The sequence below is a fragment of the Dermochelys coriacea genome, chromosome 8 (genome assembly GCF_009764565.3).
Source record: "Dermochelys coriacea isolate rDerCor1 chromosome 8, rDerCor1.pri.v4, whole genome shotgun sequence".
In the NCBI taxonomy this organism is placed as follows: domain Eukaryota; kingdom Metazoa; phylum Chordata; order Testudines; family Dermochelyidae; genus Dermochelys; species Dermochelys coriacea.
The window spans coordinates 49726280-49740010 of NC_050075.1; the positions used below are offsets into that span (position 1 = coordinate 49726280).

The 13731-nt window shown below is 45.5% G+C and overlaps 1 protein-coding gene and 1 long non-coding RNA gene across 5 annotated transcripts in view; one reads left to right on the plus strand and one right to left on the minus strand.

Annotated features, from left to right (window-relative positions):
* The window catches only part of LOC119860167, a 19573-nt gene extending 12568 nt beyond the window's left edge, over positions 1-7005 (minus strand). Inside the window, exon 1 of the long non-coding RNA XR_005294451.2 lies at positions 6372-7005. This is a non-coding gene — a long non-coding RNA (uncharacterized LOC119860167). The remainder of the gene's footprint in view (positions 1-6371) is intronic.
* LOC119860164 (calcyclin binding protein) overlaps positions 6979-13731 on the plus strand; it is a 22286-nt gene continuing 15533 nt past the window's right edge. Inside the window, exon 1 of one of the 4 annotated variants that reach the window (XM_038413524.2) lies at positions 6979-7296. In XM_038413524.2, the coding sequence (XP_038269452.1) occupies positions 7276-7296 (21 nt within the window). In that variant the 5' untranslated portion in view covers positions 6979-7275. Of the gene's footprint in view, positions 7297-8400; positions 8555-9486; positions 9523-12012; positions 12077-13731 lie in introns of those variants that run through there. The other 3 variants (XM_043491108.1, XM_043491110.1, XM_043491109.1) reach the window with 3 other exon arrangements.

Below are 13731 nucleotides of genomic sequence, written 5' to 3' on the forward strand. Positions count from 1 at the left end.
GTTCTATTAATCTCTCTTTATAGGGAAGCTGTTCCATACCCTTAATAATTTTTGTTGCCCTTTTCTGTATCTCTTCCAATTCCAATATATCTTTTTTGAGATGGGGCAACCACATCTGCACATAGTAGTCAAAATTTGGGCATACCATGGATTTATATACAGGGAATATATTTTCTGTCTTATCTATCCCTAATGATTCACAACATTCTGTTGCTTTTTTGACTGCCACTGCACATTCAGTGGATGTTTTCAGAAAACTATCCACAATGACTCCGAGATCTCTTTCTTGAACGGTAACAGCTAATTTGGACCCCATCATTTTATATGTATAGTTGGGATTATGTTTTCCAATGTGCATTTCTTTGCATTTAGCAACATTTAATTTCATGTGCCATTTTGTTGCCCAGTCACCCAGTTTTGGGAGATCCCTTTGTAACTCTTCACAGTCTGCTTTGGACTTAACTATCTTGAGTAGTTTTGTTTCATCTGCAAATTTTGCCACCTCACTAATTATCCCTTTTTCCAGATCATTTATTAATATGTTGAACAGTGCTGGTCCCAATACAGACCTCTGGGATGCACACCACTATATTTACCTCTCTCTGTTCTAAAAACTGGCTATTATTCCTATTGTTTCCTATCTTTTACTGACCCATGAGAGGACCTTCCTTCTTATCCTGCTAACTTCTTACTTTGCTTAAGAGCCTTTGGTGAAAGACCTTATTAAAGGCTTTCTGAAAAATCTAAATACAGTAGAACCTCAAAGATATGAACACCAGAGTTACAGACTGACTGGTCAACTGGACACCATGTGAAACTGGAAGTAACCAATCAGGCAGGAACAGAGACCAAAAAAATAAAAAAAGCAAATACCATACTGTGCTTCTATTGCATACCACACTGTGCCTATATTGCATCTTAAAGGTAGGCACATCTGGGCCTCTTATGCTGTCTTCGAAAAGTTTCCATGCAGCTTGCAGTTATTTCACTTTTGACACTGTACCTTTTAATTTCCGTTTATCTATGTCAAGGTTCCTTCCCCACTCTGAATGCTAGGGTACAGATGTGGGGACCTGCGTGAAAACCTCCTAAACTTACTTTTACCAGCTTAGGTTAAAACTTCCCCAAGGTACAAACTATTTTACCTTTTGCCCTTGGACTTTCTCTGCCACCACCAAACGTCTAACTGGGTTTTTTATTAGGAAAGAGCCATTTGGAAGTGTCTTTCCCCCCAAAATCCTCACCAAAACTTCCTGGGGAAGGCTTGGTAAAAAACCTCACCAATTTGCGTAGGTGACCACAGACCCAAACCCTTGGATCTTAAGAACAATGAAAAAGCATTCAGTTTCTTTAAAGAAGAATTTTAATAGAAGTAAAAAAGAATCACCTCTGTAAAATCAGGATGGCAAATACCTTACAGGGTAATTAGATTCAAAACAGAGAGAATCCCTCTAGCCAAAACCTTAAGTTACAAAAAGACACAAAAACAGGAATATCCATTCCCTTCAGCACAGCTTATTTACTCAGCCATTTAAAGAAATCATAATCTAACGCATATCTAGCTAGATTACTTACCAAGTTCTAAGACTCCATTCCTGTTCTGACCCCGGCAAAAGCATCACACAGACAGACACAGACCCAGACCCTTTGTTTCTCCCCCCTCCAGCTTTGAAAGTATCATGTCTCCTCATTGGTCATTTTGGTCAAATGCCAGCGAGGTTATCCTAGCTTCTTAACCCTTTACAGGTGAAAGGGTTTTTCCTCTGGCCAGGAGGGATTTTAAAGGTGTTTACCCTTCTCTTTATATTTGACACGCCCCCCAAATCACAGATAGGGTGAAACACTGGCTGTGATTTCTTCCTGGAGCCCTAGGAAAAAACAGAGTTAATAAGACACATGCACTTCTAAATATACTACCAAGCATATAAAGACTAACAATATTTTCTACATCTCAAGGACGATTTTAACAGTTGATTCTGGGAAATTTTCACAGGAGAGTGCATCAGCCACTTTGTTAGAAGTTCCTGAGATGTGTTGGAAGTCTAAATCAAAATCTTGGAGAGCTAAACTCCACCGAATAAGTTTTTTGTTATTTCCCGTGGCGATATGAAGCCACTGTAGCACAGCATGGTCGGTTTGCAGGTGGAAACATATGGGCGTAGCTTTTCCAGAGCGTAGACAATGGCGTAACATTCTTTTTCACTGACTGACCAGTTGTTTTCCCTCTCAGACAGCTTCTTGCTGAGAAACACTACAGGGTGGAATTCTTGATCTGGTCCTTCCTGCATTAACACTGCTCCAACACCATGCTCGGACGCATCGGTGGTTATTAGGAACGGTTTGTCAAAGTCTGGGGCCCTTAGTATAGGGTCAGACATGAGTGTCGCTTTAAGCTGGTTAAAGGCCTTCTGACACTCTTCGGTCCACCGAACAGCATTTGGCTGTTTCTTTTTGGTTAGGTCTGTCAGTGGAGCAGTGATTTGGCTGTATTGCGGTACAAATAGCCTGTAATAACCGGCCAAGCCTAAGAAGGATTGAACCTGTTCCTTTGACCTTGGGACAGGCCACTTTTGGATAGTATCCACTTTGGCCTGTAGGGGGTTGATAGTTCCTTGACCCACCTGGTGTCCAAGGTAAGTCACTCTGTTTAGGCCTATTTGACACTTCTTAGCCTTAATGGTTAGTCCTGCCTCCCTTATGCGCTCCAAGACTTTTTGTAGATGTTCCAGGTGTTCTGCCCAGGAATCCAAAAATATGGCTGCATCGTCAAAGTAGGCGACTGCATATTCTCCTAATCCCGCTAGGAGACCATCTACAAGTCTTTGGAAGGTGCTGGGTGCATTCCGCAGCCCGAAAGGGAGTACGTTAAATTCATACAGCCAGACATGTATGGTGAAGGCTGACCAGGCTTTTTGCTCTTTTTGAGCATCCTAGTAGGTTTTCCTTAGCAAGGGCTAGGTTCGGAGGGTGTTTTGTAGGTTGGTTACAAAGTCCAGAATGTTAGTTCCTGGAGAAGGTGTAAATCCCTCCCATTGCCGCTTCACCAACTGTAACGGCCCCTTAACCTCGCGGCCATATACAAGTTCAAATGGTGAAAACCCTAAACTAGGATGTGGTATAGCTATTCAGGCAAAGAGCAACTGCTGCAACACTAGGTCCCAATCACTGGAGTGCTCATTTACGTATCATGGCCCCCAAAGTTCCATTAAACTTCTTCACTTGTTTGATGGTGGTATGGAGTGGCAACCAAGTGATTTACCCCATGAGCTTCCCAAAGGCTTTCCATAGTTCCTGTCAGGAAATTAGTTCCTGCATCTGTGAGGATGTCGGAGGGCCAACCTACCCTGGCAAAAATGTCTGCTAGTGCCTGGCACACGCTTTTAGCCCTGGTGTTGCTTAGAACTACTGCTTCCAGCCATCGGGTGGAAAATCCATGAAAGTCAGTATGTACTGCTTTCCTCTGGGTGTCTTTTTCGGAAAAGGACCCAGAATATCCACAGCTACTCGCTGAAATGGAACTTCAATGATGGGGAGTGGCTGCAGAGGGCCTTTGACCTGATCTTGGGGTTTTCCCACTTTTTGGCATACCTCACAAGACCGGACATAGGTAGAAACATCCTTGCCCATTCCCTCCCCGACCGGTCTTTGGTCCTGTTCACCCCAGCATGGCCACTAGGATGATTGTGGGCTAAGCTCAAGAGCTTGACCCGGTACTTAGTTGGAACTACCAACTGTCTCTGAGGATGCCAGTCTTCCTGGTGTCCACCAGAAAGGGTTTCCTTGTATAAAAGTCCTCTTTCTACAACAAACCTGAATCGATTAGAAGAGCTGAGAGGCAGTGCGTTGCTCCGTGCCGCCGTCCAAACTCTCTGGAGGCTTTCATCTACTTCCTGTTCGGTCTGGAACTGTTCCCTTGATGCTGGAGACATCAGCTCCTCATTGGATTGTGGACCTATGCTTGGTCCCTCTGGAAGTGATGTAGGGGATAGGGCTGTTTCCGTTGACTGTGAACCACTCTCCGCTGGTGCACTATGTTGGGGTTCAGGCTCCGGCTGAGCATCTTTAATAGGGTTATCAGCTGCTGCCAGTTCAGGTTCGGTGGGGCCCTCTGGGTTTGGGGTTGCAAGTACTGGATTCAGTGCTGGCAATGGGTCTCGTGCTGGTTGTTCTGCCAGTTCCGGTTCCCTGGCTCTATCTGGGTCTTGATCCACTACTGCTGTTGCAGACATTGGCCTGGTGTCCGGGTCCATCACCTCTGACTGGGTCCTGGTAGAAGTTTCCAGAACAGAGCTAGGCATGACGGCTTGTTTAGCTTGGCTGCGGGTGACCATTCCCATCCTCTTGGCTCGCTTCACATGATTGGCCAAGTCTTCCCCCAACAGCATGGGGATGGGATAATCATCATAGACTGCAAAAGTCCACGTTCCTGACCAGCCCTTGTACTGGACAGGCAACTTGGCTGTAGAGAAATATAAAGAGTTTGACTTGAAGGGTTGAATCATCACTTGAATCTCTGGGTTGATTAAATTGGGGTCCACTAAGGAAGCATGGTTTCAGAGTAGCAGCCGTGTTAGTCTGTATTCGCAAAAACAAAAGGAGTACTTGTGGCACCTTAGAGACTAACAAATTTATTTGAGCATAAGCTTTTGGGAGCTACAGCTCACTTCATCGGATGCATTCGATGAACTGAGCTGTAGCTCACAAAAGCTTATGCTCAAATAAATTTGTTAGTCTCTAAGGAAGCATGGTTAGCCGACACTTGTGCTCCGGTGTCCCTCCACGCGGTGACCTTCTTCCTGCCCACACTCACAGTTTCCCTCCACTCCAAGGTTATCTGGGAGGTATCTGGGGTGATTCCGAGGACCTCTGGGGCGATTCCGGTGCAATGAACTGTAATCTGTTGGGGTTCATGGGGCAGTTGGCCTTTACATGCCCCGGCTCATTACATTTAAAACATCGTCCAGCTGATGGGTCACTGGGGTGAGGTGGGTTGCTGGAGAATGGTGTACGATATAACCACATTTGCTCCAACCCCTCAGACAGAGACAAACACTTACAAGATCTCTATCATACATTCCTACAACTACAATACCCACCTGCTGAAGTGAAGAAACAGATTGACAGAGCCAGAAGAGTACCCAGAAGTAACCTACTACAGGACAGGCCCAACAAAGAAAATAACAGAACGCCACTAGCCATCACCTTCAGCCCCCAACTAAAACCTCTCCAACGCATCATCAAGATTCTACAACCTATCCTGAAGGACGACCCATCACTCTTACAGATCTTGGGAGACAGGCCAGTCCTTGCTTACAGACAGCTCCCCAACCTGAAGCAAATACTCACCAGCAACCACACACCACACAACAGAACCACTAACCCAGGAACCTATCCTTGCAACAAAGCCCGTTGCCAACTGTGTCCACATATCTATTCAGGGGACACCATCATAGGGCTTAATCACATCAGCCACACTATCAGAGGCTCGTTCACCTGCGCATCTACCAATGTGATATATGCCATCATGTGCCAGCAATGCCCCTCTGCCATGTACATTGGTCAAACTGGACAGTCTCTACGTAAAAGAATAAATGGACACAAATCAGACGTCAAGAATTATAACATTCAAAAACCAGTCGGAGAAGACTTCAATCTCTCCGGTCACTCGATTACAGACCTAAACGTGACAGGTTTCGGAGTAGCAGCCATGTTAGTCCGCATCCAATGAAGTGAGCTGTAGCTCACGAAAGCTTATGCTCAAATACATTTGTTAGTCTCTAAGGTGCCACAAGTAGACCTAAAAGTGGCAGTTCTTCAACAAAAAAACTTCAAAAACAGACTCCAACGAGAGACTGCTGAATTGGAATTCATTTGCAAACTGGATACAATTAACTTAGGCTTGAATAAAGACTGGGAGTGGATGGGTCATTACACAAAGTAAAACTATTTCCCCATGTTTATTCTCCCCTGCCCCCACCACTGTTCCTCAGACATTCTTGTCAACTGCTGGAAATGGCCCACCTTGATCATCACTACAAAAGGTTTCCCCCCCATCCCCTCCTACTGGTAATAGCTCATCTTACCTGATCACTCTGGTTACAGTTTGTATGGTAACACCCATTGTTTCATGTTCTCTGTGTATATAGATCTCCCCACTGTATTTTCCACTGAATGCATCCGATGAAGTGAGCTGTAGCTCACGAAAGCTTATGCTCTAATAAATGTGTTAGTCTCTAAGGTGCCACAAGTCCTCCTTTTCTTTTTGCGGATACAGACTAACACGGCTGCTACTCTGAAACCAACTGGCATATAAGCACTTCAAAAAACTGTCTAGGGCTAAACTGTCTCTAGGGCTAAAGGTGCTCACGTACCTTCCTCGGGCTACTGGTCCATGACAGCTGCAGTCACCAGCGCCCACTGGGCAGGGCCGAGCCAGCTGGCAGCTGTTGAGGGCGAAGGAAGAGCCCCATAGGAAAGGGGCAGCGAGCGCGGCTACGCGGAAGCCTAACCGGGTCTAAGGACGCTGCCGGCCGGTCCGGTACCTGACCAACACCGTCCTCCGCGGCTCTCCTCGCACGGCGCGGCCCCTCTGCCGCCCAGCGCCGGCTCCCCCGTCCCCCGCGGCGAGAGCGGGGCTCCTCGGCCCTTTCCTCTGGGCGGCCATTGGCCAACCAAGAGCGACCTCCAGTGCTCCGGGCAGAGGAGAGACTCGCTACCGCTGGTGGGACGGCCATCAGGTGAAGGGGGATGGGGCGGAACTGGGACACAACCCCCCCGGACGGCAACGGTAGAGCCGGAGGCCCCTTTGACGAGAGGCGCCCGCTTCCCCGCGACGAACACCCCTTAACGCGCTCCGGTCGTCGCCTCAGCTAGGCTGTCTCCCTGGAAACGTCGCGCCTTTGAGAGCCCCGCCCACTCCGTTCCCGCTCGCAGGGCGCACGGCGATAAAATGGCCGCCGAGCGCTTGCGCCCGCTCTGCCGTGAGACCTTCTAGGACGCCCCGACTCCCGCCAACTCTATGCCTCTTCCTGCTGGGAGTGAGAAGGGGCGTGGTTTATGCGGCTCTAGTCGCTAAGGGGCGTGGTCCCGACTCCCGCTCTCCGGCGGAAGCCTGGGCTCGTAGCGGACGGGGGCTCCGGAAGGTTCCAGAGGGGCGGGGCGGGGCGGGAGCAGGCGCAGGCGCAGGCGCTGCGGTTGTGTCAGTGTCAGGCTGCCCCTCCCCACGGATCGGCTGCAGCTTGTACGGAGCGGACAGCGCGGCCCAGCATTCCCGCTATGGCGTCTGCGCGGGAGGAGGTGAGGGGAGGGGCGCGCGGGAAGTGGGTCTTGGGGGGGGGCTGGCGGAGGGCGTGGTGCCGGGGGTCGGGTCTTGCAGGGTGTGGGGGGCGCTGTGTCCGGGGGAGTGGGCCTTGCGTGGTGTGGGGCGCACAGGGGCCGGGTCTTGCAGGATGTTGGGAGGCACAGTGCCCAGAGGGGCTGGCAGAGGGCACAGAGCCCGGGGGGGGGGCAGTCTTTCAGGGAATGGGGGGGGCTCAGAGCCCCGTGGTCTTGCTCCTGTCCTCGGGCCAGCTGGCTGGGCTCTGTTACCTCTTCCAGGAAGCATGACACCCCCCCCAGTATGCCCTGCCACTGCTCCTTGTGCCCAGCCGGGCGCACACACAGGGGCTCTGGGAGGGCCCCATAGTTCTCTCCTGCGAACACAAGAAATATGGCAAATGCGTGGTACCCTGCCTGCCTCTTTGCCTTCTGAGCTACTGGGCACTCGGCCCTGCTGGCCCTCCAGCCTCGAATTGATGGCCCCGCAGGCTGCCTGGCTGAGCGACTTCCTGTGTGATTGGGCATTACCATGTGCTCCCTGAGCTGCCGTTTAAATGGAAGAGTTTGGGTCTAGCCCTATCCCTACGGGAGCCAGTGTGGTCCCCCCCCCCCCCCCCCCCCCCACTTAATGCCCCTGCAACTGCTGGTCCTTCCCTGCTGCAGCTACTCAGGCTGCCTGCTCTTTCCCAGGGAGAGGCGAAGAAAGTACCTCTGGCTGCCCTTGCCCTTTCTCCCAGTGCCTGCCCTGGTTCCCTGCCTGGCTGTGGGAGCCCCCCCAGAGCACAGCTGGGTGCTCTGGCTCCCAGGGGAGTGCCTTGGAAAGGATGGGTTTCAGAGTAGCAGCCGTGTTAGTCTGTATTCACAAGAAGAAAAAGGAGTACTTGTGGCACCTTAGAGACTAACAAATTTATTAGAGCATAAGCTTTCGTGTGAGCTGTAGCTCACACGAAAGCTTATGCTCTAATAAATTTGTTAGTCTCTAAGGTGCCACAAGTACTCTTTTTTTTGGAAAGGATGGCTTTCCTTCCCCCACAGAGGAAATAGAGGAGAAGCTCCCTGAATCTGCCCCAGCCCAGGTACACATTAGATTGTTCCAGCTGCCTGTGGTCCACATGGTACATATCCAGTTGGAGATAGTTGGGGTACACTATGATTCCAGCCACTCCTTCATGGCACCAGCACCAGGGTGTGAAGAAGGAAGTGTAAGACTGGCTATGTTGACTCTATACCCATTAAGGTAAGTCTAGTACCTTACAACCTTTCAAAGCTAGAAACTGGAACTTTGTGCCATTAGAAGGGGGAAATTGACACCATTTTCCAGTGTGGGACACAGTGGAAAGTAACTGTTTTAACTGTTCTGAAGACAAAAGGCATTGTATTAGTGCTTCACTAAGTTGTATTAACCCATTGCCCTTTAACTCTCCTCCCATCCAGCTTCCCTTAGATACTTCGCAGTTCAGTACCCCCCATAGGAAGGGTCCTTTTCCCATTCTCCTCTCCTCTGAGTGCCCCAAAAAGAATGGAGGAACAAAAGATGTAATTACTTATCTGTAATTCAGTTTTTCTGAAAGTATCTTGCACAGGTCTCACTTCTGGTCTGTGCTCACTGGCATCAAATAAGTGGAATTCCAGCTGTTTGTTCTAGGCCCACAGGGGTAGTTGTAGCAGGTAGAAAGGTGTGGTCTTGTGCTACTATGGAGCTTAACCATTGCACTTAAACCTTTCCATTCAGTTCCGGCCTTGGAGTCTGTCTACATAGGGAAACTTACTGGAATAACTATCCTGGTCTAGTTATACTTATCCTGTTGATGGTCCAAAACTGAATAATGGAATGCGATGGGGTTGGGTTGACTCTAGAAGGCAAGACCGCCTGGGCCTCCCCAACTTAGGAAGGAGGATCTGCCAGACAGAGACCAAAGCAGGATTCCTCCCTAGAGGCAGAGTCCAAGCAATAGTTCTTTGTAAATGTATGGAGTGAAGAGCAGGCACAAAAGGCTATTTTGCATAAGTCTAAAACAGAAACACCCCTGAAGCAACCAGTAGCCCTGCTTTTCCTTGTCTCAGACAGAATGAACCTGGAGATTGCGATGGCCTAGCCCACCTAAAGCTTAGCAACCTGAAATGCAGTCAGCCATTTAGACATGGTCCTCCTAATGACAAAGGTGTGTAAGGAACGGCTATCAAATGTCCAGTGACTTAGCTATGGTAAATATGTTTTTGCTGCACCAACACTTCTCAGACACTCAGTGGTTTTCCCCTTTCCACCCAGTTAAGCAGGCGGGGGCAAGATTCATCATCTTAGCATATTGTTCAAAGAAAGCGCATAGTTTGCGTTTGAACTCAAAACACCTTAAGCTGGGTGTGATGCCCTCTATGTGTGCCCAAAATAAAGGGCCAGACCATGGCACCAACATTCTTTAAGGCCCAGCATCCTTTTGGACAGGATGGATTTGATTTAAATCATGATTTAAATCACAAGTCAGGAAGACTATTTAATCATGGATTTCTACATAAAAGTGCATTCTTATTGGCTGTTATAACCTTAATACATATTCTTCACAACTCAGAGGGAGATGTAGGTTTCATTTACCTTTTTAAAGTGATGTTTCTTTCATCATCTTCAACAATGTAGTTTCATTTAGGCGACCATGCCTTGCCTTTCTTTGTTGCACTGTTTGCTTTTTGCACACATGCCTGTCTTACCCTTATCAGGTAGAGGAACTTCATTAAAATATTCCAAAACGGGGGCTCTCTTATGGCCTGCTGCCATTATAGGTTTTCCCTTCCACTGGCAGAATGGTATGGTAGATCTCAAATCAATGAAGGCTACACTCAGAAAGACCTCAAGACTTCTGGAATATGCTGCTCAAACACTTTCACTTTTGTTTCTATGACCTGTCCCTCCTTTCTCACATTTATCTCCAGACTTCTTCTCCTTGTCCAGATCTATTCCACCCCCAACAATCTTCTATTCATTGAACTTTCTGAAACTTTGCACTTCTATAGAGAAGTAAGCGATTGACTCTGTATACATAAATTTGCAGAGGGACAGTAGGGCTGAGGTGTATTATTTCTCACCTCTATATAATGCATATTGATTTTAAAAACATTTTTGCTGTTAACAAGCATGTTATCTCTGGAGACACAAATCTACAATTTGAGAACTGTAAAATTTAAGCATTTGATGGTATCTTCTAGACTGAGCACTGAGTCCCATTGGGTAGATAAAAAGATTAACCTAAATAATCTATACAGAAGCCCCTGGAACCCCATAAGATTAGATTGAATCCTATTGGAACTCATTTACAAAACTGTTCTTAAACATTTCATTAATATAGTATCTCAAACTATAGAATTAGAATTTATAATCCCTATTCCATGATGAGATGTCTGAGCTATAATGTATCTATCAAAGCATTTTATATAAAAAAATCCAATTTTTGAAAAAAAATAAATTGATTTTTATCCACCTGCTTTTAGAACTGCTGGGCCTGTGGTGGCCAAAAGGCCATGGGATCGCTGAAATAAAAAAGGCTGAACATAACTGGAGCAGTCAGTCATAGTCATGATGTGCTGAAGAGCCAGAGCCACACAAGTATGACTAGGGATCTGGGTTGGTTTTTTTTGTTTTTTTAAGGGATGTCAAGCAATTAAAAAAATTGCGATTAATTGGGTGACTAATCTCACTGTTAATAGAATACCATTTAAATATTTTGATTTCTACATTTTCAAATACATTGATTTCAGTTACAACACAATACAAAGTGAACAGTGTACAAATATTTGTGCTGTAAAAAACAAGAAATAGTTTTTCAATTCACCTAAGCGATTGCATTACAGTACCGGTATTATGAAAGTTGAACTTACAACTGTAGAATTATGTACAAAAAATAACTGCATTCAAAATAAAACAATGTAAAACTTTGGAGCCTACAAGTCTGCTCAGTCCTACTTCTTATTCAGCCAATTGCTCAGACAAACATGTTTGTTTACATTTGCAGGAGATAATGCTGCCCGCTTCTTGTTTACAATGTCACCTGAAAGTGAGAACAGATGTTCGCATGGTACTGTTGTAGCCAGTGTTGCAAGATATTTACGTGCCAGAGACGCTAAAGTTTCATATGTCCTTTCATCTTCAACCACCATTCCCGAGGATATGCATCCATGCTGATGATGGGTTCTGCTCAATAACGATCCAAAGCAGTGCAGACCGACGCATGTTCACTTTCATCATCTGAGTCAGATGCCATCAGCAGAAGTTTGATTTTCTTTTTTGATGGTTCGGGTGCTGTAGTTTCCACATCAGTGTGTTGCTCTTTTAAGACATCTGAAAGCATACTCCACATGCTGTCCTGATCAGATTTTGGAAGGCACTTCAGATTCTTAAACCTTGTGTCGAGTGCTGTAGCTATCTTTAGAAATCTCACATTGGTACCTTTTGTGTCTTGTCAAATCTGCAGTGAAAGTGTTCTTAAAACGAACAAGATGTGCCGCGTCATCATCTGAGACTGCTATAACATGAAATACATGGCAGAATGTGGGTAAAAGAGCAGGGGACATACTATTCTCCCCCAAGAAGTTCAGTCAAAATTTTAATTAATGCATTTTTTTTAAACTATCATCATCAACATGGAAGCATATCCTCTGGAATCGTGGCCGAAACATGAAAGGACATACAAATGTTTAGCATACCTGGCATGTAAATACCTTGCAATGCCAGCTACAAAAGTGCCATGCAAACACCTGTTCTCACTTTCAGGTAAGATTGTAAATAAGCAGCAGCGCAGCATTATCTCCCGTAAATGTAAACAAACTTGTTTCTCTTAGCAATTGACTGAACAAGGAGGACGACTGAGTGGGCTTGTAGGTGCTAAAATTTTACATTTTTTTTGTTTGAGTGCAGTTATAACAAATGTACATTTGTAAGTTGCACTTTCACGATAGAGATTGCACTATGGTACTTGTATTTTTCAGTTCACCTCATACTATTTTTTCATTTTTACAGTGCAAATACTTGTAATAAAAATATAAAGTGAGCACAGTACACTTTGTATTGTGTTGCAGTAGAAATAAATGTATTTGAAAGTGTTGAAAAATATCCAAAATATTTATTTAATTTCAATTGGTATTCTATTTAACCGGTCAATTAAAACTGATTAATTGCTATGAATTTTTTTGAGTTAATCGTGTGAATTAACCACGATTAATTGACAGCACTAGGGTTTTGGTTTTTTGTTTTTTTTAAGTTGGCTAAGGTGTTGGGTTTCAAAGCTAAAATTTAAAAGACAGTAGATTTGCTAATTTGATAAACATCAATCAATATTGGAATGAAATTTAATTAGGATAACCCCTCCTTTGAGTCTGGGGAGTGCTAGCTTACTAACTTCAATGCCAGGTTCTTTTCAGGGTTATTTTTATCTTGAATGCTACTCTTCAAATCAGGATACTTAGGCTATATCTACACGGCACACCTGTGAACGCACCCCATTGTAAGGTACGCAGTGTAGCTGTTCTTTATTGCCAGGAGAGAGCTTTATTGTGCTTTAAGTAATTTTCCAAAAAGGATACCCTTGTCTTAAGGCGCTCTTATGAATATGGTTCCTGTTCTTTCTAATGTTTAGTTTGAATTGGACAAGTTTAAAACATCAAAAGGATTGCTAAAAGCAATTGTTTGAGGTTCTCTTAGGCCAGTATGCTTGGACTCACAAAGGAGAAACATACAGCTAGCATTACTTAGTTAAAATCCAAAATATGGTTACTTGAGGTCTCACTAGAAAGTGTAGACGCAACAGGAGAACTTTGTTACTTACTTTAAAAACCAAGCAAAACTATCATCTCTGGAGCCAGTCTCACCACTTCTCAGTTTTGCTAACTTAGATAGGGGAGTCTCTTCATGGGGTTAGTCCAAGCATCAGTAGTGCTTCTGAATTTTGCAGCTTCTTTTGTGAACTCAGCAAGACTATAGGGTCCCACATGGTGACCTCAGTCTATATATGCTGTTTCAGGGTTCATAGGGGGCCAGGAGGGGCTCATGCACATGCAATTCTTATTTCTGTTAATTTGCCAGAAAGGCTCTTGGATTTGAGTTCTCAGTTTCTCTGCTGTTGCCATTGATATCCAGTAGATGGCATCAGTGTATAACATTTCTTTGATATCTTTCATAATGGAGGCTACTTTCATTCATTTCAAGGTCTATATTTCAGTAATTTTCTGTATTATCCAGACTTTCCCCTTTAATTAATTTATTTTAATATTTCAAGGCTATATACTTGTGCTTATCTTTCAATATTCTTTTCCTTGTGCCATACAATTCATATCCCTTTTATAGGGTCACTATCACTTTGAGCAGAGGTGGATAAACTATGGCCCACATCTGGCCTGCGGGACCGTCCTGCCCGGTCCCTGAGCTCCAGG